At 43.1% G+C, this 27,324-nt stretch overlaps 1 protein-coding gene across 1 annotated transcript in view; it reads right to left on the bottom strand.

The window, feature by feature from the left end:
* Window positions 1–27,324, bottom strand: part of LOC137430677 (charged multivesicular body protein 7) — a 53,735-nt gene that overhangs the window by 2,385 nt on the left and 24,026 nt on the right. Inside the window, exons 7-10 of the mRNA XM_068121459.2 lie at window positions 14,736–14,855; window positions 14,485–14,586; window positions 9,369–9,420; window positions 8,812–9,009 (exon numbers count right to left, since the gene is read on the bottom strand). Coding sequence (XP_067977560.2) covers window positions 8,812–9,009; window positions 9,369–9,420; window positions 14,485–14,586; window positions 14,736–14,855 — 472 coding nt within the window. The remainder of the gene's footprint in view (window positions 1–8,811; window positions 9,010–9,368; window positions 9,421–14,484; window positions 14,587–14,735; window positions 14,856–27,324) is intronic.

Genomic DNA, 27,324 nt, shown 5'->3' with positions numbered 1-27,324 from the left:
CGACATCTCGATTGGGCATAACATAAGCAATGTCAATTTGCAATTATAAAATTAAGGATCACACCCTTACCCCACCATTCATCCAGGGTTAGAGAAAATGTTTAAACCATTCTTCCATGTCCTTATTGTTCATGATATGCGACACCAAAACTGCATCAAATCGACAAAGAAGCGCAGCCAGAACACATGCATGCAGTCATCAAAATACAACAACAACAACATGCATTTTAAGGCCATGTTCCCTGCTAGAGCGGGGGTTAGCCTTGCGGTTCCCATGACAATCTTCTCCATTTTGCCCTATTTTCTGCATCTCTCCTTGTTAACCCCCTTGCCCGCATTTCTTCTTCCACCATCTTCCTTATGCCGAGATACACCCACACACCAAATTAGAAGTTGGTACTTCGCTTAATTTTCAAGATATTCATCTCAAGGTTCAGACATACATGGCGGCGGCCATCTTGGATCATCATCAAAATGACAGATAAAAATGTCAAACAGCAAAAGCCAAAACGTTCTCACAATTCGCTACTGTTGTCCAATACTCACGTGCTATTTTAGTGAGGAAAAAGTTGGGAAGGCATGCAAAAAAAGAAAGGCATGCAAGCCCACTATCTGCACACATAAATCAGGATTTGGGAAAAGGGAGGCAGGGGCAGAATGCAATGGAGAAAGTGGATGAATGCACCGCACCCACTGTTTGAGCCTAAACTAAATGCATTTGCAAAACATTTTTTCCCATTTGGTGAAAACCTCCGGCAGTGCTGCCGTTTCATTGTAATAATTTCCGTGCCAATCCGAAGTTGCTCTGAAGGCATTAAGAGTCTACGATAAAGTGTCGACTGTGGGCACGACAAGATCGGGCAGAGAAGGCAAACGAATCCTTCCTTGAAGGTCATGGAGCTAGCTCGGGTTTCACCGACAACCCATTCATGACGTGGTAATTCTCCTGAGGCTTGCATGCCTTCCTGAAGTTATGGACCCAAATCCAAAATACTCCAGCTGGATTTTAACTTAAACTCTGGGATTCCAGTCTGATGTCCTCACCACTAGGCCACCGCTGTTTCCACATTTATATTTTTTATGACATATGAGAATGCCATCTCTAATGGCAGGGGCGTTGATCGCAATTGAAAACTGAGGGGGCGTGGGGAGGGTACGTTTTCTGGGAAAATGATTCTGAAGTGGCTATGAGAAGATGATTTTTTTTTTGCCATTTTTTCCATGAATTTGAAATAAAAACACAACCTGATATAAAACTTCAAATTGAAATGATGATATTTCAAGAAGTTGGAAGACTTCCTTTGTGGGGATGACAAAATTCCTCAAAAAAGAAAATCTATGAAGATACAAACTTGTAAACCTATGAAAGTACCGTGCAGTCAATCATCTGTGGGGGATTTCACATCAAATAACACGTATTAACCCTTAGTGTACTGCATGTTTTTTCTTCAAAATTCTCATTTAAAAATTACATTTTTTTTTGTCGTTAAAAAAAAAAATTCATCTTGTGACAAATCTGCAACAGCAGCACACAAAGGGTTAAGAGTTTGGACAGCACTGCTGAACTACAAAATTGAGAGACCAAAAATAGCCCGTTTGTAATTCTTTTCAGACCACCTAAAAATTGGGTTAAGCTCAGCACTTTGTTCAAACGCGAATCAACTGCATTTTACAGTAGGAAGGTCCATGACACCTGAAATTTTTCATAGCTTCAAAGGATTTCACAAAAAGGAGGTGTAACTGAATATTTACACATTGGGCAATGAAGTGCCAAGAGGGGTGGGTGGGACAACGCCTGTCAATCAACCTGATGGGGACAGGGCCGCAAGGCAAATTTGACCACATGTACTATTTACAATGTTATATTTACAATGATCCAATGGAGGAGGGTGGAAGGGGGGGGAAGGGGGAAGAGGGAGTGTAGTGGGTGCACACCACCCCCCCCCCCCTTTCAGATTTTTGCTTGTAAGGTATTGGCTATGATTGTCCTGAAATACCCCGTGTCCAGATTATTTTGAATAAAGAATGGTACCTTTGCACCAGTCATAGGTTTTAAACCACTTTTGCTCTATTACAAAACACTCCAAGTGCGACGGTAAAAAAAACCGTGCTTTTCTCATATAAATACACTGTCCAAAGCTCTATCCTTTTGAATGCGGAGCACTTCAAGCAAGGAATCAGCATGTATCATTTTTAGTCTTTGGAATGACTCAACCGGGGTTTGAACTGCCGCCCTCCCAGACTTAGAGTGGATGCTAAAACCATTATGCCACAGAGTCTAGACGATGCTCCTCCAGCGTCGGTCCCTATGCTGCTCAACTCAAACTCCTTGCTGGTGTACTGCTTTCCCCCCATCCTACAATCTTCCGCAATTCAAGACGAATGCAAACAAATTTCTTCTTCTTCTTCTTCCTCTTCTTTTTCCTCCTCCTCCTCCTCCTCCTCCTCCTTCTTCCCCTCCTCTCTCTCTCTCTCTCTCTCTCTCTCTCTCTCTCTCTCGTAGCATAAGTTCCATTTTTTTTTTTTTTTTTTTTTTTAAAGAGAAGAAAAGAAAAACTTCAGATAGGAAAGTTGTCTGAATGTTGGTGAAAGTGTGCGATTCTAACATAGTCTGGAATTCTCTCATGACGATGATTAATTTACTCAAAGTGAATGACAACAGTTATATGCAGTGGCCTGCAGAAGCATTCACCCCCTCCAAAGTTAAACATTATTAATGCCACCTGAACCTATTTCATGATGCTTTCAAATCAAACTTACATACAGTCTTCACAAACTAGTCCAAAGTGAAAAAGCAAAAAAGTGAAGATAAAATTTGAACAAGTTAGAATAACAGAAACAAACAAAAAAATAATAATAATGATGATATAATCGGATGATTCTCAGTTGCATAAGTGTTCAACAACTTTGCCTAATTAACTCTAAATCACTTCAGGAGCAAATTATTTCTTTGAAAGGTTACAAAATAAGTGTAATAGGTTTCACCTTTATGTAATCACAGGTTTAACTTAAAACTCAAGCTCCACCACTTATCTAGGGAGAATTAAGGTGCCTCGCTTGGTCAACAAACAAGGCAAACATGAAGACCAAGGAGCTTTCCAAAGAAGTCAGACATAAAGTGGCGGAGAAGCACCGTTCAGGAGAGAGTTATAAGAAGATTTCAAAATCACTTATTGTCCATTTGAGTATGATAAAATCCATCATTGAGAAGGGGAAGACGTATCATACCACCCAGACTCATCAGGGTCGCCCATACAAACTCAGTCGCCGGGTAAGCAGGAAACTGGTTCTGGATGTCAATCTAATTCCAACAATGACTGGTAGATCTGCAAGGCTCCATGTCCAAGATGGGGGTCATTGTTCATCAATCAACAATATACTGTTCCCTTCACAAAGCTGGCATCGATGGAGAGATGGCAAGAAAGAATCCATTACTGAAAAAGATGAATCTAAAAGCTCGTATGGAGTTTGTGAAAAAAGCATCTTAATGATACAGCAGGAATGTGGAGAAAAGTTTTGTGGTCAGACGAGACAGAAATTGAACTTCTTGGACTAAATTCAAAGCACTATGTCTAGCACAACCCTAACACTGTACATCACCCAGTCAATACAATCCCTTCTGTCAAGCATGGTGGTGGCAGCATCATGTTATGGGGCTGATTTTCATCAACAGGATCTGCCAAGCTTGCCAGGATAGAAGGGACAATGGATGGATGAACCTAATTGAACATTTATGGTGAGACTTGAAGATTGCAGTCCATCGCCGATCCCCATAAATCTTGGCAAAACTAGAGCAAATTTCACGTGAAGAATGGGCAAAGATTTCACCTTGCCACTGTGCAAAGCTGGTAGAGACCGACCCAAAAGACTCATAACAGTCATTGTTGCAAAAGGCTCTTCCACAAAGTACTGCCTAAGCAGCTGAATACTTTTGCAACCAGTGAATTTTGATTTGTACATGTTTTTTTTTGCAGGTATTCCTGACATGTAACCTCCTCCAACTACAACAGTGTTTCATTTGATCTCTTCAGTTATGAATGAAAAAGTTTATTTGTAAAAATTGTTTCCACATAATTCATCAAAATGTGGCATTATTGGTCTGGGGTGAATACTTTTGCAGGCCACTGCACTTGTGCTTCAGGCAAGGTGTCACAATCGTTTTTGGAAAGCAGATTACACAAGCTTGCTCAACCACACCGGCTTATTTATCCTTCAAAATCAGGGATAGGGGTGTGGGGTTTGAAAGAAAATGTGTACTTAAATTTTGCTTAAGATTTTGAAATTATGTTTCAGACCCAAGAAAGAAAGAAAAAAAGAAAGAAAAAAAAACTACAATGCCACTCTTCGACATCAAACAATGTGCCTCCACCCACATTATTGCACCATTACACACTTGTATCAAGTTTGATTCAAATCCCTTCAGCTGTCCTCAAGGATCACATTTTACCTGACATGACCTCTGACCTTTGATGCCAAAATCTAATCAGTTCATCTTTGCATCATAATATATACTTTTACCAAATTTGGTCAAAATTCCATCAATGCTCACAAGTTAACTTGGCAACAGAATTTTAACCTAACGGGACCTCTGACCTTTTGGCCCCAAAAGCAAAACGGTTAATCTTTCCATCATTATACATATATATATATATATTAAAAAAAATAACCACCTTTAGAGGCCATTTTTCCCCGCAAAGCAGGGGTTGGCCTTTTTCGGGAACCGTGGTTGTTGTTGTTTTTTGGTCCCCTTTTTGAAGCAATGTTTTACGGCCGGATGCCCTTCCTGACGCCAACCCTTTTTGCCGCCATCATTATACATACTTATACCAAATTTGACTTGGATCCCTTCAGCCATTCTTAAGTTATCACAGCAACGAAAACCTATCACGGGCAGACAGACAGCCAGACGGAAAACCCAAAAACATAATCAGTAGTCAGTAGAAGACAAAGTCCACCAACCTGCTTGAGGTGAGTGAATGAAAGGCCCTCAGAGTTTGCTTCATCACGGGATTAGAACGTTACATAATTTTTTTTGTTTATTATTCAGTATTGCATATACACGTGTGGTTAAGATTATAAGAAGCACCTGCTCCTTATGGTAGCAGCCATGGGGTCATGTTATCATTATGATTAGTAATACCATAGCAGAGCACCCGCTCCACAGGCAATTTGGTCCCAAACATGAAACACGTTCTTCAAACACATCCCTTTATTTAGGTGATGTAAAGGCAACACTGCCTCGATCGCTCCCGGAAATAAAAATAACCCACATTTCCTACATGAAGCAAAAACATGCATACTGCTTTCGAGCATATATAACACATCGTGGTTATATAGCTTGGATAATAACAAATGTACTCCCCCAACCCCCAAAGGAAGAAAATGACAATATGGTCAGGTTTTTCTTTTTTTCCCAAAACAATGGAATAAAACAAAACTTGCACATGCACACTTCAGGGTGCCCTCATTAATCCCTGAAAGTTTCAACTTCCTTGGTTAAATGCTCTTGTAGTAGATGATACATACATACATACGCTCCATTATATATACAGTGTATGTCTGGAGTATAGTACGTCCTTGCATAAATGCCGGGGGTACAGTATGAACAAGTCCCCCTTCACCTGTCACATTGGGGGAGCACGAAATAGATGTATACTTTTAACGAATTATTATTAGAATCAATGGTGGATTGGTGGTGGTGGTTCGTGTGCAGCTTGTGTCTGCTGGTTGCAACACATTCTCTGGGGGCAAGGCTGCCACTGATGCAATGCCTCTTTATAACCAGTCATCTGGTACTCGTTTTGTCGAGCTCAGAAGGATGCCAGGCTGAGTCAACCCACCTGACATTAATTCAAAGGTATGACAGGGGCTCAAACTCAGGACCCAACTATCTCAAGCCAGGCCACCTTAACCATTAATCCAACACCAGGCTTACAGTCAATGGTAAAAATTAGTCAAGTGGATAAATCAGAAACTTTCCCCAGACTATACCCGCTGAGACCATGTTCCCACCTTTCTCCTCCAATTCCTCTCTGTGCAGTGATGCATCCTTTTGTTGTTGTGTCCACTGTGTTCCCTTTGCCCAATTTTGTATGTCGATTTATTGCCTCCTGTCATTCTGCTCTTCCATGAGCCTCGATACATGTATGATTTTTTAAAAATGCACCTGAACTTGTCCAATTCGCTGTAACATTGCAAAGCCTGGTGTTGGGCTAGCAGCTAGGGTGCCAGCTTAGGATCCTAGGATCCTGGGTTCGAATCCCGGTCGATCGCTGAATTAACACCAGGGGGGTTGACTCAGCCTGTCATCCTTCCGAGGTCGGCAAATTGAGTACCAGTTCACTGGTAATTCCCTGTTTGTCGTAAAAAGGCGACAAAAAGGGTTGGCGGCAGGAAGGGCATCCGGCCGTAAAACATCGCTTCAAAAAGGGGACCAAAAAACAACAACAACCACGGTCCCCGAAAAAGGCCAACCCCCGCTTGCGGGGAAAAATGGCCTCTAAAGGTGTTTTTATTTATTTATTGCAAAGCGATTGATCAAATATTCACGTTGCAACAAATACTTTGGTATGAGAGGTTATGAACATTTTAGATCCATATCCAGTTAGGATCCAGTTAGGTGTCACACATCTGTTCACATTTGTTTGTAAATGATCTTTAAATTATAGCTCAGCAATTAAGTCTTACTTTTATAAGGTTGGATGCACATTGGGATATAAAAGTCTGAGTCCAGTAGCAAGTTTATTAAATGAGATGTGATAACTAAATTGTTACAGTAATATGAACCAAAAGCACCTTTGAGAGATTTCCATGAACGATACTGTATATAAATACTTGTTAAAATAGGGGAAAAAAACCGAATCTGTTTTTACATATATCTAATTACTTCCACCACCAAAGGTGAATGGAGGTAATGGTTTTCTCCCCTGTCTGTCTGTCCGTCCGTCTGTCTGTCTGTCTGTCTGTGAACAAGATATCTCAAAGTTGTGGACGGATTTGGCCGAAATTTGGAGATGTCGGGTACGTGACAAGGACGAAATTATAATATTTTGGCGACGATCCAGATCTGGATCTGAATTTTTAAGTGATTCTTCACCATTTGAAGAGATAGGGCAAAAAATGAAAAAAAAAAGATATCTCAAAAAGTTGTGGACAGATTCAGACAAAACTTGGTTGACTGGTTGGGTGTGTGACTTGGACAAATTGATTCAATTTTCTTGAAGATTCGAATCCGGATCTGGATCTGATATTTTAAAAAATTATTGAAAGCGATTCTTCACCATTGAGGGATGGGGCCAACAACGATATGCAGCATGATATCACAAAACGTTGTGGACGAATTATGACAAAACTTCATGGAGGAGTTGATTAGGTGACAATAATAAGCCGATTAGCTTTTGGTCCAGGTCCGAATCCAGATCGGGCCTATCAGTAGATAGAAAACGTAAACTGTTCAGCCTGGCGGAGATATGCACTCTACCAAGTGCCGTTCGAGTTATCAATGTGACCCCTCTTTTGCCTTAAGAAATGCACTCCAAAGCATAATCAGACTGTTCACATAAATCTCATTTCTCTCTCAAATGTACTGACCCTTCATTTATTCTGTCAAGACAAAGTTGCAATTAAAAATAACTATTTTTTAAAATGAAAGAATCTTACCATAATGGAGCAAACGTGGATGTGACAAACCCCAAAAATTGACACGTGGTGGAAATAGCACCACCTTTGGTGATACCTGGTATTACAAATCATCCTTTATCTTACGAATATGGCCGTTGGTCCATTGGATCAAATTTTCATTGGTCTTCACGGCTGTCGCATACCTGCCTAATGTTGTGCTTGAGCGTTAGCTTGCCTTTCACTAGGCCCAGATGTGCTTGGGCCAGGGCAGAAGGGGCCGGGGGATTATATGTTCATTTATATTATTGTCAAATGATGCTACAATTATTATTGTTGCTGATATTCTTATAATTAAATAATGTATTCTTTGTTACAATGTTATCATTCTTTTTCTTATTTCTTTTGTAATTAGAATGCCATGGAAGGACCTATTAAGCTGAACACGGCATGTGTTTAAAACACCAAAATTCTTCCGGATTATTTGTGGTTCATTAGCCTAATCAACTAAGGTCATAACGATCATTGTGGTGTAGCACATTCCACATCAGAAAGCTCCAGTAGAACTCCAAAAAAACATCATGCGCATGTACACACACACACACACACACACACACACACACACACACACACACACACACACACACACACACACACACACACACACACACACACACACACACACACACACACACACACACACACACCAGAGTGCCACTGGGGACCCAGCGGCAAAGGCGAGGTGAGAAAGAGGGGCAGGAGACACAAATACCAGAATGGGGAGGGGGAACAGACCCGACTTCCAGTTGTGAACCGAGTGAAAATAACTACACAGTTGGAAGGGATGAAAACAGGCTGGAGGGGAAAAGAGAGGTGAAGGTGAGGAGGAAGAGGATGATGAGGACCAAAAAAAAGACTTGAAGAAGAGTTGGCAAACAAAATAGTGTAGATTAGAGCGACACCATTCTGGGAAAGACCACAACTACACAAGACAGAAAACAACCGATGGAAAAAAATGCTGGTTTGGAGAACCAACAAAGCACTCCAGAGAGTTACCAAAATCATCCCCATTAAAGGAACTCAATATCGTGAGCTTTGCAATGGCACTGCTCATACAAGATAATAACATCGCAAGAAGAGCAAACCAGCCCATATAGAGACTAGTATATATATATATATATATATATATTTTACCTTCTAGTGATAGTTTTTTAAGCTCAGAATCCAGATCTGCATCATTTAGTAGTGGTGATTTGTTGGCACATTGGTCCAACACCACAGCATCTGCTCCTTTGGTTATGCTGCTTTTGGCTGGAGTCAAACCCTCTCCTTCACCGCTCTCCTCTGCGACCAATTTCACCAACTCATTTTCCAATTCATCCAAGTCTGTGCCTGGAAGAACAAAATAAATAAATAAATCTAAAAATAATAGATACATCAAAACCAATTACAGTATTTCACTGCCACAATTAAAAAAAGTAGCATTATATTTTTCTCGAGCATTCAGGAACCATCTGCAAATGCATTTGTATCATGGAATACTGTATATTTTGCAAATGCAAAACATCATGGTCAAATGCATTCAAGTTGGACAATGAAGAAAGTAATAGGGTCTAAATGCTTTAGCTACAAGCCTTTGCCAAAAGCAATAAAAATAAAGCAATTCATTGCTGTGAAGGTAAACCTAAAATATTTCTTCAAAATAAATTCCATACTTTCTAAATAAAGACAAAAAAGAGTGAGCAACAAACCCGAAAAGTCCTCCGACAATGCTTTGGAAATTTCCTCTTCCTCGCTCATGAGCTGTAGAAAACACAAAATCAAAGTTAGTATAATGGTGTTAACCCTTCATCTGAAATCTACTCTGACCACAGCTCCTTCCCGATTCAGACTCGGCTTTCGTCTCAATGAAGCCTCTTCCCTCTCTGCAGACCTTGATAGTATCACGAGCAGGTCAAACACTCCCATACACCCATCGTCTCTCTCTGAAATGACCATCGGCCAAACCCTCACATCTACTTTATTAACAGTCCTCTTGGACGTTCAGTCACTCAAACTTTTGGGCCTCACTATCAGCAATGATCTTTCTGAGTGAAAGCACACATCCAAGTTGGCCTCCAAAGCCAGTCACTGACTGGGCATCCTCTGTCATGCAAAGTCCATCATTGGCACACCTGAACTCTTATCCACCTCCAAGGCCTTCATCCACAGCTTGATGGAGTACTGCTTTCCCCTGCCTCACCCTGCTCAGCTTGACGCTGTGGAAACAAAGGTCTTTAAGATTATTGGAATCTCCCACGATGAAGCTGAGTCTATGGACCTATCACTATCACATTGCAGACAGGTCTGTGGTCTCTATGTCTTCAAACGCCTCCTTTCTGGTCTTGCACTCTTGCCATGCCCATCCCCTTCCCCCACCCCCACCACTCAGGTTTCTGTAGGGTGCACAAGGTCTGCCAATAACTTGTTCAAACTCCCAAAATCACTGCTCACCTCCACTCATTTGTTCTTCTTTTCTCCCACCTGTGGAATCAACTTCCACATCCTCTTCAATCTCATTTTCCCTCCAGGTTTTATAGACAGCTGTTCACCACCATCTCAGATCGTCCTCAATCCAAATTCATGATATTTTCTACCCTCGTTAACTGTCCCAAGCCCACCTCTTTCCAACTCTCCTTCCTGAGAACTTGCTTCTAAATCCATCTTGCCCAACTCTGTTTCCTCCCCTAGCCCTCATATACCTTATGTTTAAAATCTCTTTATTTTGAGGGGCAGTCAATAAGTAGCCTTAACATATTTTTCAGAACTTGTTTATTGCATGTACGTGTGTAACAACCATGTTATTTTTCAACGTAATCTCCATTGCGCTCAATGCATTTTTTCCAGCGCTTTACTAAGGCCTGGATTCCTCTAGAAAAAAGTATTTTGGCTGCTTGTGTAGCCATTCGTGCACCACCTCTTGGACCTCTTAGTCGGATCGGAAAGTGGTTCCACCAAGTGCCTCTTTAAGTGGCCCAAAGATGTGGTAATCCAAAGGGACGAGGTCTGGCAAGTCGGGTGGACGAGGAAGACACTCAAAATGCATGTTCTTGATTGTTGCAGCTGGAGTGCGGGCAGTATGGGGCCGAGCATTGTCATGCTGCAGAAAAACACCGGTCGTGAATAGTCCAAGACGTTTTGATCTGATTGCTGGTTTCAGATTATTTTAAGGAGATCGCAGTACGATGCACTGGTGACTGTGGTCCCTCTGGGCATGTAATGCTCTTCAAGTGGGCCTTGGAGAAGAAGAGCATCAGCATCACTTTTCCAGCGGACGGCTGTGTGTGGAATTTTTTGGGCTTCGGTGAAGTTGAATGGCACCACTCTTTGCTTGCCCTCTTCATTTCTGGCTGAAAGTAGTGCACCCAACTTTCATCCACAGTCAAGGCACTACGTGACTCTTCTGTTTCGTAACGTCACAGAAGTTCTTCACATGCGTCCACTCGCTGTTCTTTCAGTTTGGGTGTGAGTTGTCTAGGCAACCACCTTGCAGAAACTTTGCGGAACCCCAGCACGTTGTGAATGATATGGTGTGCTGAACCATGGCTAATGTTCAATTCAGAGACGACTTCATACAGCGTAATGCGATGGTTTTCCCTTAGCACACACTCAACTCCTGCAACCATTTCTGGTGTGTCGGCTGTGTGAGGCCGGCCCGAGCAAGCAGCCTCTGCCACACTGGACACTCCACTTTTAAACTTCCTGTTCCAGTTGTATACCTGCTGCGGCGATAAACATTCGTCAACATTTTGCATCTTCATTCTGCGATAGATTTCACTGGGATTCACACCCTCACTTCCCAAGAAACAGATGACAGAACATTGCTCCTCCCTGGTGCATGCTTCTAAGGGAGCCGCCATCTTGGAACTGCTCTACTGACGTCATACGCTCAATGTTGCCAGATCTAAAACAGGCAAAACATGACTCTTACCCATAGATATAACATACGTCGTCTACAACTACACACATTACATTCTCAAATTTATATCGCCATTTTAAGTTTACTTATTGACTGGCCCTCGTGTTTTGTTTTGTTTTTCGTGAGGTTCAACATTAAATGTGGAATTGAGGTTATTTAGCATAGAAAGACCACAAACACCCCATGGACCTGGTCTATCCCCCTTTATCCCACCTTCCAGGTACATTTAGATCCCACCCTAAACCCTCTGTAGAGTGTGCCCCCACCCTTGGATGGCTGGCTCATCGGTCCCATGAAGGGGCGTGGGCCTGCCTATTTGTGCTGACATGGAGTTTAGTGGCACAAGGGATGTGCAGGAGAGACACAGATGGACAGTGGGGAGATGCAGGTCGGAAGTGAGGCTTCTGTCCTGGTGAACCCCATATAATAAAGTAACAGTCCCAAAGGTCAGTTCATCAGTTAGTGTGGAGAGTTGGGTCGAGGGTGAGGGCTCCATGCATCCTCGACCAGAAGACCAAAACGAGCTAGTTCCGCCTGTGCCCATTGCATCAGAAGACTGCACCCGTGCCAACTCCAGCCCTGTCTCAGCAAATACAGACTTGGCATTTAATATGGAATATTTTTTTTGTGGGGGTGAACTTACTTTTCAAGATGTCTTCGAACCAAAAGTTCATTGGAATTATGTTGACATTATTCTAGATTTTGTTAATATGACCTTTAAAGGAAACAAAAACCACATTTGACATTTCGAAACAAATAAATTGATCCTTGAAAGTGATGTAAACTGATATCGAACTCAATTCATGGACAGTACTGTTAAACTTCTGTACGTTTTCCAGAAGTATCTCTTTATTTTGCACATTAGCCCAATTTTTTTTTAAACAAAAACAAAAGTTAAATTACGACTGGGATTACGGACAGTAAAATTACAGTTCAGTACTTCGTGTAACCCCCACGAGCATTCAGGAGAGCACGTACACGTTGAGGCATGCTGTTCACGAGATTTGCCAAGGGTTGGACAGGAATCGCTTGCCATGCAGTGACAATAGTCTGCTGCAATTCACGCACAGAGGTAGGCTGCTGGTCCAAGTTGTCGATTTGACGCGTTAATTCTGCCCACAAATTCTCTATCGGATTCATATCCGGGGACATGGCAGGCCACTCCATATGCTCTACACCACGGTCAGCAAGAAAGTGTTGGATCATGCGAGCAGGATGAGGCCGTGCATTGTCATCTTGGAAGACAAAGTTTCCTCGAAAGGCTGCACGAGCAAATGGAAGCAATGTTTCTTCCAGAATGGCCCTGTAATAACTGGTTCAGGTTTCCGTTCTGAACAACCAGGTCAGTTTTGCCCCCTGCATGAAAAGCAGCCCAAACGGTCACCCCACCACCTCCAGCTTGGACTCTTGGCACTATACAATCTTTGTTGTAGGCTTCATGCACTTGTCTGCGCACTCGGACGCGGCCATCTTGACGATAGACCAGAAATCTAGACTTGTCACTGAAGATCACGTGATTCCAGTGTCCTGGCTGCCATTGACGGTGCTCTCTGGCCCACTGCAATCAGCGATGGCGGTGTTGTCTGGTCAGGCGTGGCTTTCTCAGGGGACGCCTGGCACGATAGCCTGCTTGAAACAGTCGTTGGTTGACTAGCCTTCTGGATACAGGCACATTTGTCAGTTGCTGCCACTCAACCCTAAGCCGATTAGCTGACTTGGTACGGCCATTGCAGACTAATCGGTGCAGCTGGCGATCATCCCTCCTTGTGTTTCTGCGTGGACGTCCTGGCCTCGGTATTGGAGTAGGGACACCCCTCTGAGCATTTCGTTTCAGGATCTTTGACACCTGACCTTGAGTGATGCCATACTGCCGAGCAATAGCACGCGGTTTCATGCCATAATTTCGTAAAGCCACCACTCCATGACAAACAGCATTGTCGAGTTGACGGACCATCTCCAGAGGAAGCGGCAATAACTTTTGGAGACGTGCAGCAGTTGTTTTCCACTAATACAGAACGCAACAACCCTTTTATACCCGACTGTGAAGCCAATCATCAAATGCACCTGTCCGTACATTTTGCCACGCCACCTGTGATATAATCCTGTTGTTGACTTCTTGCTGCGACAGACAATCAGTGACATGGTTCTTTTACCAAATAAATCACCAAAGTGTAAAAGAAACTCACCAGATTGATATACTGAGTTAAGAAAGTAAACCCAAGTCAAGAAAAAAAAATTATTTCATATTAAATGCCAAGTCTGTACATCCCATACAATCCTTCCATACATTTGTTCAACTTGGGAGGTTTCTTTATTTGTTCCCCTCTCCCCCACCCCCACCTCTCCTCTTCCCCTCCCCCTCCCTCCCTCCCAGAATTCTGGCCACCCCTTCATCTCATGCAGTTACATCAAAGTTATGTTAAATGCATGTTCACAGTGGTATTTTTACATTGAAGCTCCATCGGCTTTTGTCCGTTGTCATTTTGGAGGTAGTATTAACTAGTACAGTATTGTGCTTTGAATCATTGTTATCATTTCCAATGACATAATTTGTAATAAAACTGTGGTTACAGGTTGAGAGCCCCCATCTTGTTCTGTCATTGCAGGTAGGAAGGGCCTCTGAGGTAGCAATGCCGATTAGATCAGGCAGGGAAAAATATATAATTGGTGTGAGGTAGATTCCCTTCCAGGCAGTCCCTTTGGTCAATTGACCATTCAGCTTTATTGGGGCAACGCCACAAGGGTACATGGTTGCACGTGAAGATCCCATACATACACACAACAAAACATTCCTAACTGCAAAGGTCTTCAATATAAATTATACTCATGCTATTAACATATCTAAAGGCGCTATATCCTCAGACCATTGTTTCAACCAATGGCAAGACACACCACCAGCACAAACTAACCTCTTGCAGTTTGATAGTAAGCGCATCTATTTCTTCGAGATGTGGGCCCTGCTGGTGAGCGAAGTCAATAGCCCGGCTCCCAGCTGCCAATACCCCAGCAACCTGCAGGCCAAACACATCAAAAAATAAAATGGCACGAAAAGAAATGGGGAATATGATGAAGATGGCTCTGTTGGTTGAAAAGTCGGATTCCAACAACTGTGATTATGGTTATCAGTGCATAGTAATCACATGAGAAAAGAGTGGCATACCATGGTGTTGACCTTGGCTTTATCAAGACCCTCCAAGAGTGAGACCACTGAATCTATCTGGGTGAGGAGCTGCCTTTCACGATCTTGTGACCGTCGCCGTAAACGCATCACAACCAAGGCCTGTGTAACACCGTGAAACACTGACAGCAGTTGGAAATGTATTTACCTTATTTATGATTCATCACAAATGAAAGTGCATATGGAATACAAAAATGCACAGCTTTGACCATAAATGCTTATGCTGGTTATTCATGTAGGTGGAGAAAACGATGCATATCACGATATGTTGGTGAAAATTGTAATGCCTTCAGAAAGGAGAATTCACACCCCTTGACTTTTTCACATTTTGTTGCGTTACAGCCTGGATTTAAAATAGAATAAATTCAGGATTTTTTTGTTAATGATCTGCACATAATACCCCATAATGTCAAAGTGGAAGTTTATTCTTTATTTTTGAAATTTTTACAAAATAATCAAGCATGAAAAGCTGAAATGTCTCGAGTCAACAAGTATTCAACCCCTTTGCTGTGACACTCCAAAATGATCTCAGGTGCATCCAATTTCTTTTTCTCATCCTCGAGATGTCTCAACAACTTGATTGGAGCCCACCTGTGGCCAATTCAATTGATTGGACATGATGTAGAAAGAAGCACTTGTCTATATAAAGGTCCCACAGTTGACAGTGCATGTCAGAGCAGAAACTCTGCCATGAAGTCCAAGGAACTGTCCGTATAACTCAGATAGAATTGTAAGGAGACATAGATCTGGGGAAGGATATAAAACAATTTCTAGTGTTGAAAGTTCCCAAGAGCACAGCGAGCTCTATCATTAGGAAATGAAAAGAACATGGAACTATCCATACACTTCCTACAGCTGGCCGTCCGACCAAACTGAGCAACTGGGCAAGATCGACCTTGGTCAGGGAGGTGACCAAGAACCCAATAACCACTCTGATAGAACTACAGAGTTCCTTGGCTGAGAGGGGAGAACTTGCCGGTAGGGCCACAGTCTCTGCAGCACTTCAAAAATCTCGGCTTTATGGAGCGTGGCCAGACGGAAGCCACTCCTGAGAAAAAGGTGCATGACAGCATGCTGGAGTTTGCAAAAAGGTATGTGAAAGACTCAGAGCATGTAGTCTAGTAGGAAGACTAGGTCCCCCTGCACCCCCCGGAGATATATAGTCCTTGAGCCAGACCAAAAGTAATGCTCCGGCGGGGGGAGTAATTCTCATTATGATTTTCCATTAGACCAATGTCTCAAGTGTCAGAAAAGGTGTGATGGACATCTGAGAACGGTAGCTTAGTGCCCGGATGGACGCCATCTTTGAAACCACCCAGCTCGAAAATGCCCATTTGGTGGGGTACATTGTTGCACGTGTATCTGGACTTCTATACTAGCTATCGATGTGCGGTTGACGACTAAATATACGTCCGATGTGTACCGTCTAAATAAAAAATAATATGAAGCATTTTGTTTTAGATTAATTATTATAAAAATCAATTATCGAAAAAAAATCATATATTTTTCAATATTTTATTATTAGACTTGTACTTTTTTTAGTGAAACAACACTGGTATGATTTTCCAAATTATGCATTGTGCTACACTGTTTATCTGTCTATAAAAATAACTCAAAAACTAAAACATATCATCCACCACGAGTTTACAACAAATAAATGTAAAGAGGCATAAAATGACTTAGGCCGCCGCTGGCATTATCTATTCTGACGATAACGCAAGTTAGGAATGTCGTACGGAGAGGATTTTAACACTATACGATATCTAATAAGCAGGCGGAAATTGTTACATAGGAAATCTGCACTTTGGTGGCCATCTTGGATTTCAAAATGGCCGCCAATTATATTAATTATTCATTACTAGAGTTTGGAAAGACGTATGGAGCTGATTTTAACACCATACGATGTATATTCCTAATAAGCAAGCGGAGGTATCATTGAACATGTCATGTTTTAGTCAAATAACACCGGTATGATCTTCCAAATTATACATTTTGCTAAACCGTTTATCTGTCTATAAAGATTTTCAGGCAATTTGGCCTGCATTATAATAGAGAACAACATATGCTATACAATATACAGTGCACACAAAGTTAATCATCAGAGTCGCCATCAGAGTCATTGGCATCCTGAGCCACGATAGCATCATCCTGCACCATGTTGGAGCATCCCTGCAGCTTACACACAACAGTGCACTTCAACCCATTCAGTATGCAGGAGCAATCTGACGGTCGACACGTCCTTCTGCATGTGCATGAGATGAGATTCAAGACGACATCTGGAGCTGGTAGACCCGCCATCCATCGGATTGTGAGCGAACCGCCATCATCGAGTTCCCAACCATGTCCTGCTGATGGTGTTGGGACGTCTGGTAGGTTTTCAAGGCTGCGTCGCCAGATAGCCGCCTGATAGTTGGCCCTAAGCGTATGCTGCATCAAGGAGTCTTCACAAGGCGGCAATTGTCCAGATTCGATCTGGCCCTTCTTTGCACAGAACATGTGATAACGGAGCGAATTAACACCGACGATCTTCGTGTTCTTGGCGTACAGCTGACACGTGAAGGCCTGAATGCTATTGAAGACGTCTGTTGGTACATTCCACGAAGATCCCAGATCTGTGAATGCTTGAAGATACAGCTCATTCGCTTGCACAAGCTTCAAAGCCTTTATCTTTCCTTGGCTAGCCAGAGCACTCACAGTGTCACACCCGCTCCATGCATGAAGCCCTGGCAATGCACTGCAAACTCCAGACCCCAATACCGCAGCCAACTTTCCAACGTCGATCATTCTGACTCGAACCTTTGTTCCTCGTCTGATGAAGAGCTGACTATCGATGGTTCTGCTGAGATGAAGACTGATGATCAGAACGTCGGTGTCATCTGCCACTAAGATGATCGTCTTGTAGTGGGTAGCGGCGTGCTTTGCGTGGAGAAACATACGCGTGTCTGCTTCCTCGTGGCTACATTCGAGTGCTTGCACCAACTTCCACCTATCGCGGGTCAGTACCAGACATTTTTCACCACAGGTGACATACAGTGTTCTGTTGCCTAGCTTTTCGCGATTTGTTTCATGTTTCCACGACTCCGCCAGAAACACAACCAGTTTCTCCTTTGTCTGGCTGCGAGCAAGGAGACGCCGCCAGTTCATGATTTTGTGTGCGGGTCTGATCTCGCTGAAACTGATGCCTTCATTTGAACCGCGGTTCACACGCTCAGCTGCTTTGATGGATTCTTCTGTGTATGTGTCAAAGACAACATCGATGCGCTCACTGCCTTGACCAGCGTGAAGCGCTGCAGCAAGGATGCGGCGAGAGTCTCGTGGCAAACATCCTCCTTGATGCTGCGAATTTTGAGGTCAGTGCTTCGAATCTGGGGTTCCTTGTCAGGATGATTGCTTTCTATCCACACCTGGAAGCCCTTCCAAATGATGCGCATTAGTGCCTCGTACATCAACTTGTGGAGTCGCACAGCACGGTTGTATTGCTTGCCTTCCAGAACCCTGTTGATGGAACCTTCAGCGATTACTCCTGACTCAACAGCTACATCCCGAAGGCCTGCATCTCCAAACATTTTCCCAATGCTCGACATGAAGTTACAGATGGTATGGAAGTTCCCCATCATGAGCACGATTCTTCCATATCGATCGACATCTTTCCATGCTATTTCGGTCGCCTTAGCAAATAGTGCCTGGTCTAGCACCACCGGTATACGCTCAAGCTGAAGTGATGACATGATGTTCAGAGCTTCTCTGAGGATTTCTTGCACTGTTGCCATATCTGTGGCAGGCGCGTTTATAGTCGGCAGGTAGCCAACTACATCTTCCGTCACCTGAACACGATCTCTAGTCATGATGTTGAAACCAGTCCACGAACTGATTGGTCGCATGGTTCCAGCATGCGAGTCATAATCCATACGTGATTTCGGCGCTGCGCAAGGGATGTTGCGCCTGCAAGAGTGTCAGAAAGATCTGCAGGCTTGATTGCAGGTGGGCCCTCTCGTTTCCCACCGCTGTATATTGGAACTAAATCGCTGGATGACGGGATAGATCGCTTCTTATCTGCTTTGGATACTGCCGATGGAGGTTGGGGCGGCAAACACGACTGCGACTTCAGTTGGACGATGATACCGTTGACGCGATGCGATGTTCCGCCACCACTCAGCGATTCCTCTAGCCTGTCGATGTTATCGAATGCTAATACAGTCGGGACCGAAGGGTGCACATGTGACGGAAGTGGTACTGTATCTTTCTCCACACTTGCTAATTTGTCTATGCATAGCGCTGTCTCGATTTCTTCCAGAACTGTGTACGAACATCCGTGCCCGAGTCGATTCAATATTCTGATGACCTCTGTATTACCGGTGAGCGTTTTCATGACCCACGGAAGTAGGACATGCTTCGATGTTCTGATGGTACCCCGGTGTACAGCATTGATGATATCTTGAGCCATCGACCATACCAGTGTGTCGGCACGCGCAGAGCTACCCCCACTCCTGCAAATCAAAGTATGCAGAAATACACGAAGAGAATCTGGTATCTTCACGTAATCTGAAGTGAGTTCTGCTGGCTGAGGCGGCCAACGTTCATTGTAATGAGCATCTTTGATCTGGTGTCGCAGTGAAGTAGCTGCACGCACAATGTTACTTTCACCGTCCGTTTGTTCAAATGCTTTCACTTCTGCTTTCAGGTTTACGCACTCTGCAGCAATCTCTCGCTTTGTCAGATTATCGGGCATCAAGTATACACGGTGTTTCACATTGAAGAAGATGAGCGATTCTCCAAACTCTCTTTGTAATGTGCGCTGCAGATTCTTCTTGATGGAGTCACGAACATCAACTGAAAATGTATCTGAAGACAGGATATCTGTTGCAACATCAACTATTGGAACAATCCTCGGGTTCAAGAACAAGTCAGTGCGAATGAAATTGAATATACATCGTATCATTTCTTTTTTCTCGATATTATCTTCAATGTCAGTTTCTACTTGAGGTTTTTGGGGCCGTGTGTAGTTTCTATAGCAGGAGAAGTGGTAGTGAGCCTCAGCTGCAACCATATCTCGTGTAGTCAATGCCAAAACTCTCTCATCATTGCGAGCTGTCGCAGCATCTCTTATTGTCTTATCTGCTCGAAGTTCAACAGCCAAGACAACTGTTTCACGGGTACGACTGCCTTTTATGAATTTTGAAGCACGCTGGCAAAAAATGCATTTATCATCGTAGACCGTTGAAGTTGATCCTGTCTCTTCCCGTGATGATCGCCGTCGCACCGCATCGCCAGTATCAACTGAAGAACTTCTAGCTGCATTGGTCAAAGTAGCTAGGTGGTTTTTGTGAGTGAAGTCTGATCTACAAGCCCTATGGTATAATATTGGAATATTAGGAAGTTCAACTGCGCCTTCTTGGACTAGCTTTAGAATTGGATAAAAGTTTCTAACTGCGGCTGCGTCACACAATGTCTTCCAAGAACTGTTGCCCGCTGCCTTGCTTAGTTCAGAGAGGGGCGACTTCTTGCTGCACAGGATGCACGTTCCGGACTCAGGTTCAATCTTCGCCCGTTTCGCCTCGACACCGGCCATCTCAGCTGAAAGAACAAAAAGACTGACGTTAGATTACTCCGATATCCGAAAAGCTCGCCAGCTTACATAGACATACTCATCCAAGTCAGTGAACATGTTAGATGGCGCCACAATACAACTCTATAATAGAGTTGTATGTGGCGCCATCTAACATGTTCACTTTTAGTTCTTAAGCCACCCACCCCCCCCCCCCCCCCCCCTCAGAAATTAATCAGGTCACCGCAACAAATCTCAGACTGAGATATAGAATATAGAATATAGATATAGAATAGACTGACGTCACTTTCGGCACTGGGTTCTGTGGGTTGATTATCGGCGGGAAATTCCAACTGACATAGTTTCGGTTTGTGGAAAGTGCATGCCTTTTCATATATTTTTTGTGTACACTCGTGGTGGATGATATGTTTTAGTTTTTGAGTTATTTTTATAGACAGATAAACGGTGTAGCACAATGCATAATTTGGAAAATCATACCAGTGTTGTTTCACTAAAAAAAGTACAAGTCTAATAATAAAATATTGAAAAATATATGATTTTTTTTCGATAATTGATTTTTATAATAATTAATCTAAAACAAAATGCTTCATATTATTTTTTATTTAGACGGTACACATCGGACGTATATTTAGTCGTCAACCGCACATCGATAGCTAGTATAGAAGTCCAGATACACGTGCAACAATGTACCCCACCAAATGGGCATTTTCGAGCTGGGTGGTTTCAAAGATGGCGTCCATCCGGGCACTAAGCTACCGTTCTCAGATGTCCATCACACCTTTTCTGACACTTGAGACATTGGTCTAATGGAAAATCATAATGAGAATTACTCCCCCCGCCGGAGCATTCACTTCAAAAAATGGCCGGTTGGCTCAAGGACTAATACTTCTAATCAGTGTTTCTAGATTGGAAAAAATGTGTAGAAAATGACTAGCTATGGCCCCAAGCTGAAAAAATGTCCCACATACCATTTTAATGCAAATTACTGCTGCCATTATCAAAAAAACGATTTTTGACATATCTCAGCCAATATTGCAGATAATTGAAAAATGAAGGTGTCTAGACCCATGTTTTGAAGGGCATAGATCATGATAGAACTATTCATAACATGATTACATGTGTCTATGGTATACTAGTATGCTAATTAGTGCTTTATTTACAAAATAATCACAGTTTTACGAAATAATAGACTCATATTAAGGTCCGTCTACACAGACGTTAACACAAAGTTTTATTTTTCTAAATATTACAACTGTCAAAATAGTCCTAGCACTCAATGTGACCACTCTTCTCTTGCTTGTTTTAGATAAACATCATTAGCATTAGTGATTCTACACTGAGTCAGTCATCATCATTTTCATCGAAATCGTCAGAGTCAAACTCTTCTTCTCCTTCCTCTTCCTCCTCCTCTTCGTGCTCTCCTGTGTTCAGAACATTGCCTCACACACTGTTTTGAGGCAAAAGAGGGACTTTGCGTAGGCCTTTCCACTGAGAACACCTTTGAGAGATCCACTTGTTACTAGTTGTGCCTCAAAGAGAATCTCTGCATATCCAGAACCACGCATCTTGTGTCCAGTGAGCATCCCGATGTAGTTCATGGGTGTGTGGAAGGGTCCAATCGTTACTACATGACTAGCAAATTCATTTGGCCAGCGCCAGATGATGGGAAGGGCTTTCATGCAGACACCCAGATCAAATGTATTCAGGACCCATCTCTGACCCACCTCAGCAGTTGCTGCCTCGGAACGCTTCAGTAGCTCACGAACAACTGCGTTGTCTGTGATCGGTTGGTGGATAGGCGTGCAGTAGTCGACTGTTGATTTGCTGGGTGGGGGAGAACCAGTTGCAGAGGTGAAACCCCCTAGCCCAGGCACAGGCTGCAGGCCACAGCTTCCGATGTATCTGATGAAGAGCCAGATGTAGTACTCTTGCATCGTAGTGGCATAGACTGTGTCATTCTCTGCTGGCGGTGTGAATGATGAGCCTTCAGGGAACTTCGGGCCAACGCGAGTAAAGTGCAAGGGTGGGAGAGTTTTTGGTGTGTCGACCTTCAGGCTACGCTGTTGTGACCTATTGATGGTAGGTAGCATTCGGTCCTTGCTGCTCTCGAACCCGGGCTTGACCTCCTGCACCATGATTCCTCCAGCACTGTTTACAATGTTGCTGCCGTGCACACTGGTAGTGGTTTTATTCAAGTTGTCCCACTCACAGTGGAATACAAGGTTGCCCTCTCCTGTCACAATTTGTGGTGTACGATAAGTTGAGACTTCATCCAGGACCTTGGCGAGAGCAGTTTCCAACTCCAAGGCGAAATCGTAGCTCTCAGAGTGTCCAAGCCTGTGTAGTATTGTGGTGAGCTGTTTGCTTCGGAACAGGTGCCTTACAGTCACACAGAGGAGAATGTGCTTTGGTAACTTCCATTTTCCATCTGACACTGCACGGCACAGATCTTGTCCAATGGAGAAGACCAGACGCTTCACCTTTTCTGTCTCGATGCCCTCCTTGCCAGTCATTAGCACGCTGAGAAAGCGGACAAGGTCTGGAGGTAGGATGTCTTCAGGATTGAGCTCCATGTCTTCAGCTGTTGGTGGCCATGGTTGGTCTTTACACTCTCTGAAAGCCTGTAGAATACCCTGGCGAAGTTGGAGGGCAACATTTTGGTTCTTGTTTGTGCTTCCGAGTGTGAATGCTCGTGCGAGAGCATTGGAAACTGTTATGTTTGAGCTGTGCACAAGCCAGAAAGAAATGACATCACATTTGTCATGATCAACCTTCGTGAAGTGGATATGCTCCTTGATTGGGTCATTCTGTAGGCGTTTCAGTAGTTTCTCTGACCGATAATTTGAGTTCTCATATCCATTCAGTTTCAGTTCCTCGACATAGAGCAAGCGCAAGGAAGAAAGCTGTAGAACTTTATTCTGCTGGATGACCTGGGTTTGAATGTGTTCCAGTACTGAGTTGAATGCCTTTTCATGGGCGGCTGACATGCAAGCCTGCTCCTTTGGTGCTTCGGCTCTGTGAATCGCACGCTCATAGTTGTAGAATGCTGTGCGGAAAGCTTTAAAACATGACGGATGGTGTTTGGCCTCACATGCAAAGAGGTCTTTGTTTTTCACCTTTCGATGGAGTCGATAGAGACCCATTTTCTCAGCCCGTGTTTCGATTTGCTCCCATGCATTTTCTTTGTTTTTAAAGGATGGGAAGGTTGTAGGCCTCTCAGTATTGCGATGAGCATCTTTGGTCTCAACTTTCTCACAAAATATACACTCTGGCGGGAAGATGGGTTCAGCAGAACCTCCTGGTTTACGAGGAGAGTGATGCCATGATGAGGTTGATGGCCCTGGTTCTGTATCATCTCCCAGACGATGAAAGTGGCGGACAAAGTGCTTATAACACTTGCTGTGATATCCTACTCTTTCTAGGTCATCAGGAAGAGTTGCCGGGATCTGATCACATACTGATTGCATACGACATGGGGAGTCATGCGGTTGGTTGAGACGTCTATCCCGGATCTTTTGAAGCAGTTGCAGTTTTTCTGAAGCAGATCCTTTAATTTTACGGAGGGGCGTGAAATCCCCATGATCAGACATGGATGGTACATGAAGGATGCATGTAGGAGGAGAGCTTTGGGCTGCAGGTTCTACACTCCGTTTTCTTTTGGGCATGCTTGCTGTCGATGTCTACCATCACTGTTAAATGACAAATAAGAAATCACGAATGATGTTAAAAGTGCCTGTGAAAGGAGGCTCTGAGTTTTCAGTGAGGTAACAGAGGTTCTGAGTCATGTTCTACACTAGGGTACTTTTTAGCTGACTAAACCATGTTTAGTGGCATCAAAAGTGCTAATAGCTAAAACATCTAAATTCTTCCACACTAACGTTAGCTATCTAGGCCAATGAAACATTGTGCTAAGTTACTGTAGCTAGCTCAGCTGTCGTGCCTCTTTCTGGTTCAATTCATATACAGAAGTCAACAGATATGTCTCATGTTTGGCATTAACAAAAGTTTAAGTTACACCGACATTAGGAACATACTGTACATAGATGAGGCTAGCTTTAACGTTAGCTAACATGGTGCTAGCTGGCTCAGCTGTTATTCTGCCTGTTTATGATTTCATGCAGAAACTGAAGTCAAGAGTGTGAGTAACATTATAGTTAGCATCTTACCTGGCTAGATTGGAGGATGAATACCAAGAACAACACACAGATGGAATGGAAGACTGAACTTTCAACTGAGGTATTCAATAACATCAACGTTACCAATTGATACGAGCGCGCGACATTACCAATTGATACGAGCGCGCGAGCGCGCATGTTACATGGATGGAAATGTAAAATGGCAGCTATAGCAGCACTAATTTGGATCTCTAGTCTGTCATTTCTGCACTGTGATTGGATAACATAAAAAAATATGTTTGGGAGTTAACAGCAGGAGTTGGTAGATTTTACGTGGGCTGGGTGAGAAACCTTTAAATAAGCAAGTGAAAATCTCTCGCAATACAAAGTCAATGGTGGGAAGAAAAGTTGAGTGGTACCAATGTTACTGCCAATGTCCCGCCCCTATGCAAGACTCAGGAGCATCTTGTTGACATTTAACCTTGAAAATACCTGGGTTTAGACCCCTTATGTACCATGTTAAGTTATCTGCAGTATTAACGTATCCTTATCATTTGTAAAACTGATTATTTTGTAATTACAGCATTAATATGCATACTAGTATACCATAGACACATGTAATCATGTTATGAATAGTTCTATCATGATCTATGCCCTTCAAAACATGGGTCTAGACACCTTCATTTTTCAATTATCTGCAATATTGGCTGAGATATGTCAAAAATCGTTTTTTTGATAATGGCAGCAGTAATTTGCATAAAAATGGTATGTGGGACATTTTTTCAGCTTGGGGCCATAGCTAGTCATTTTCTACACATTTTTTCCAATCTAGAAACACTGATTAGAAGTATATCTCCGGGGGGTGCAGGGGGACCTAGTCTTCCTACTAGACTAATGAGGCAATAAAATATTCTGTGGTCTAATGAGATGAAAATTAAACTCTTTGGTCTGAATGCAAAGTGCTACATCTGGCACACAAGACACATATACTCAGCACAGCCCATCACCCATCTAACACCATCCCAAACTGTGAAGCATGGTGGTGGCAGCATCATACTATGGGGATGCTTTTCAGCGGTAGGGACTTGGAGACTTGTAAGGATAGAGGGAACAATGAATGGAGCCAAATACAGGCAAATCCTCGAGAAGAACCTGCTTCAGAGTGCAAAAGACCTTAGACTGCAGCGAAGATTTACGTTCCAACATGAGAATGACCCCAAGCATACAGCCAAAGCAACACTGGAATAGCTTTAAAACAAGAATGTGAAAGTCCTTGAGTAGCCCAGCCAAAGCCCAGACTTGAACACATTGATAATCTGTGGAAAGACTTCAAGATTGCTGTTCACCGACACTCTCCATCCAATTTGACGGAGCTGGAGCAAATCTGCAAGGAAGAATCAGAGGAACTCCCCAAATCCAGATGTACAAAGCTGATAGACACACCCAAGAAGACTTGAAACTTTAATCACTGCCAAAGGCGCTTCTCCAAAGTAGTGACGCAGGGGTTGAATACTTATGTAAATTAGATATTTCTGCATTAATTTTTTTTATATAAATAAAATAAGGAGTCGAGAGTCGAGAGGAGTCGAGAGTCTATTTTAAATTTTTTAATTCCACTGACATTATATGGAGTATCGTGTAGATCAGTGACAAAAATCTCAATTTAATCCATTTTAAATGCAGGCTGTAACACCAAAATGTGAAACAAGTCAAGTGGTGTGAATACTTTCTGAAGGCACTGTAAACAGCAAACTCCAAACAAGGAACATATTCAGGGAACTGGTACAGAATGGCTTGATATTTTAAAAAGATACTCAGATATTTATCATCTGCAGCCCAAATACAGATCCGTTTTCACCACATTTACATCACTGTCCAAAGAAGAGAGTCGAGAGTCGAGTCGAGAGTCGGGAGGAGTCGAGAGTCGGGTCGAGAGGAGTCGAGAGACGAGAGGAGTCGAGTCGAGTCGAGAGGAGCCGAGAGTCGAGAGTCGGGGGCGAGAGTCGAGAGTCGGGGGCGAGAGTCGGGGGCGAGAGTAGAGAGGAGTCCAGAGGAGTCGAGTCGAGAGTCGTGTCGAGAGTCGTGTCGTGAGTCGTGTCGTGAGGAGTCGAGAGGAATCGAGAGATGAGTCGAGATGAGTCGAGAGAGGAGTCGAGAGAGGAGTCGAGAGAGGAGTCGAGAGAGGAGGCGAGAGTCGAGAGGAGTCGAGACGCTGCTGGCATGAAGCAGAATGCAGTTTTTATAACTTTATTAACTACAAAGTACTTGATCAGATCTATGATGAAATTTTCCACTTCAGGCATTCTTGGAGAAAAAAGAAATACACCATTAGGCAGCAAATACAAGTTAAGTAAATATCCTCGGTATTTGTTGAGACAGCTATAGCATGCCTTTGTGAGTCTCATTCAGCTATGAAACATTTGTGTTAGACACGAGCTCTGCTGGGCCATCCATACAACAGTGAACTCCAAAACCAGCCACAGACTAGACATCCGCAATCATTCTAAGTGTTTCCTTGAAAAATCTGAATTACTCACAGCCTATTTGACCTATTTGAGCTATTTGACCATAGCTCAATGGAGTATTGCTCTCCCCAATAGGTTGCTGCGACAGAATCACACATGTCTCTCCTGGATTCTGTGGAATCGAAAGCTTTCAATATTATTGCAATCTCCCATAATGAGGACAAAGCATAAGATCTGAAGCCATCACCGCACTGTTGCTCAATGCTGCTCTTTTTGCATTAAAAAATTAAATATCTTAACCACCTATTCTGGTTATATATTTTTTAGCCGCGTCGCAGACGCTGCTCATAGAGTGCCCTCTGCTGTTGTTGTTGTTGTTCTTCTTCTTGTTCTTGTTTTTGCAGAGAAGACAAAACCTCAAAGCT

Source organism: Myxine glutinosa, chromosome 1, assembly GCF_964187855.1.
Source record: "Myxine glutinosa chromosome 1, kmMyxGlut1.1, whole genome shotgun sequence".
In the NCBI taxonomy this organism is placed as follows: domain Eukaryota; kingdom Metazoa; phylum Chordata; class Myxini; order Myxiniformes; family Myxinidae; genus Myxine; species Myxine glutinosa.
The sequence above is the reverse complement of the archived record's forward strand: the minus strand, read 5'-3'. Positions and strand labels throughout refer to the sequence as shown.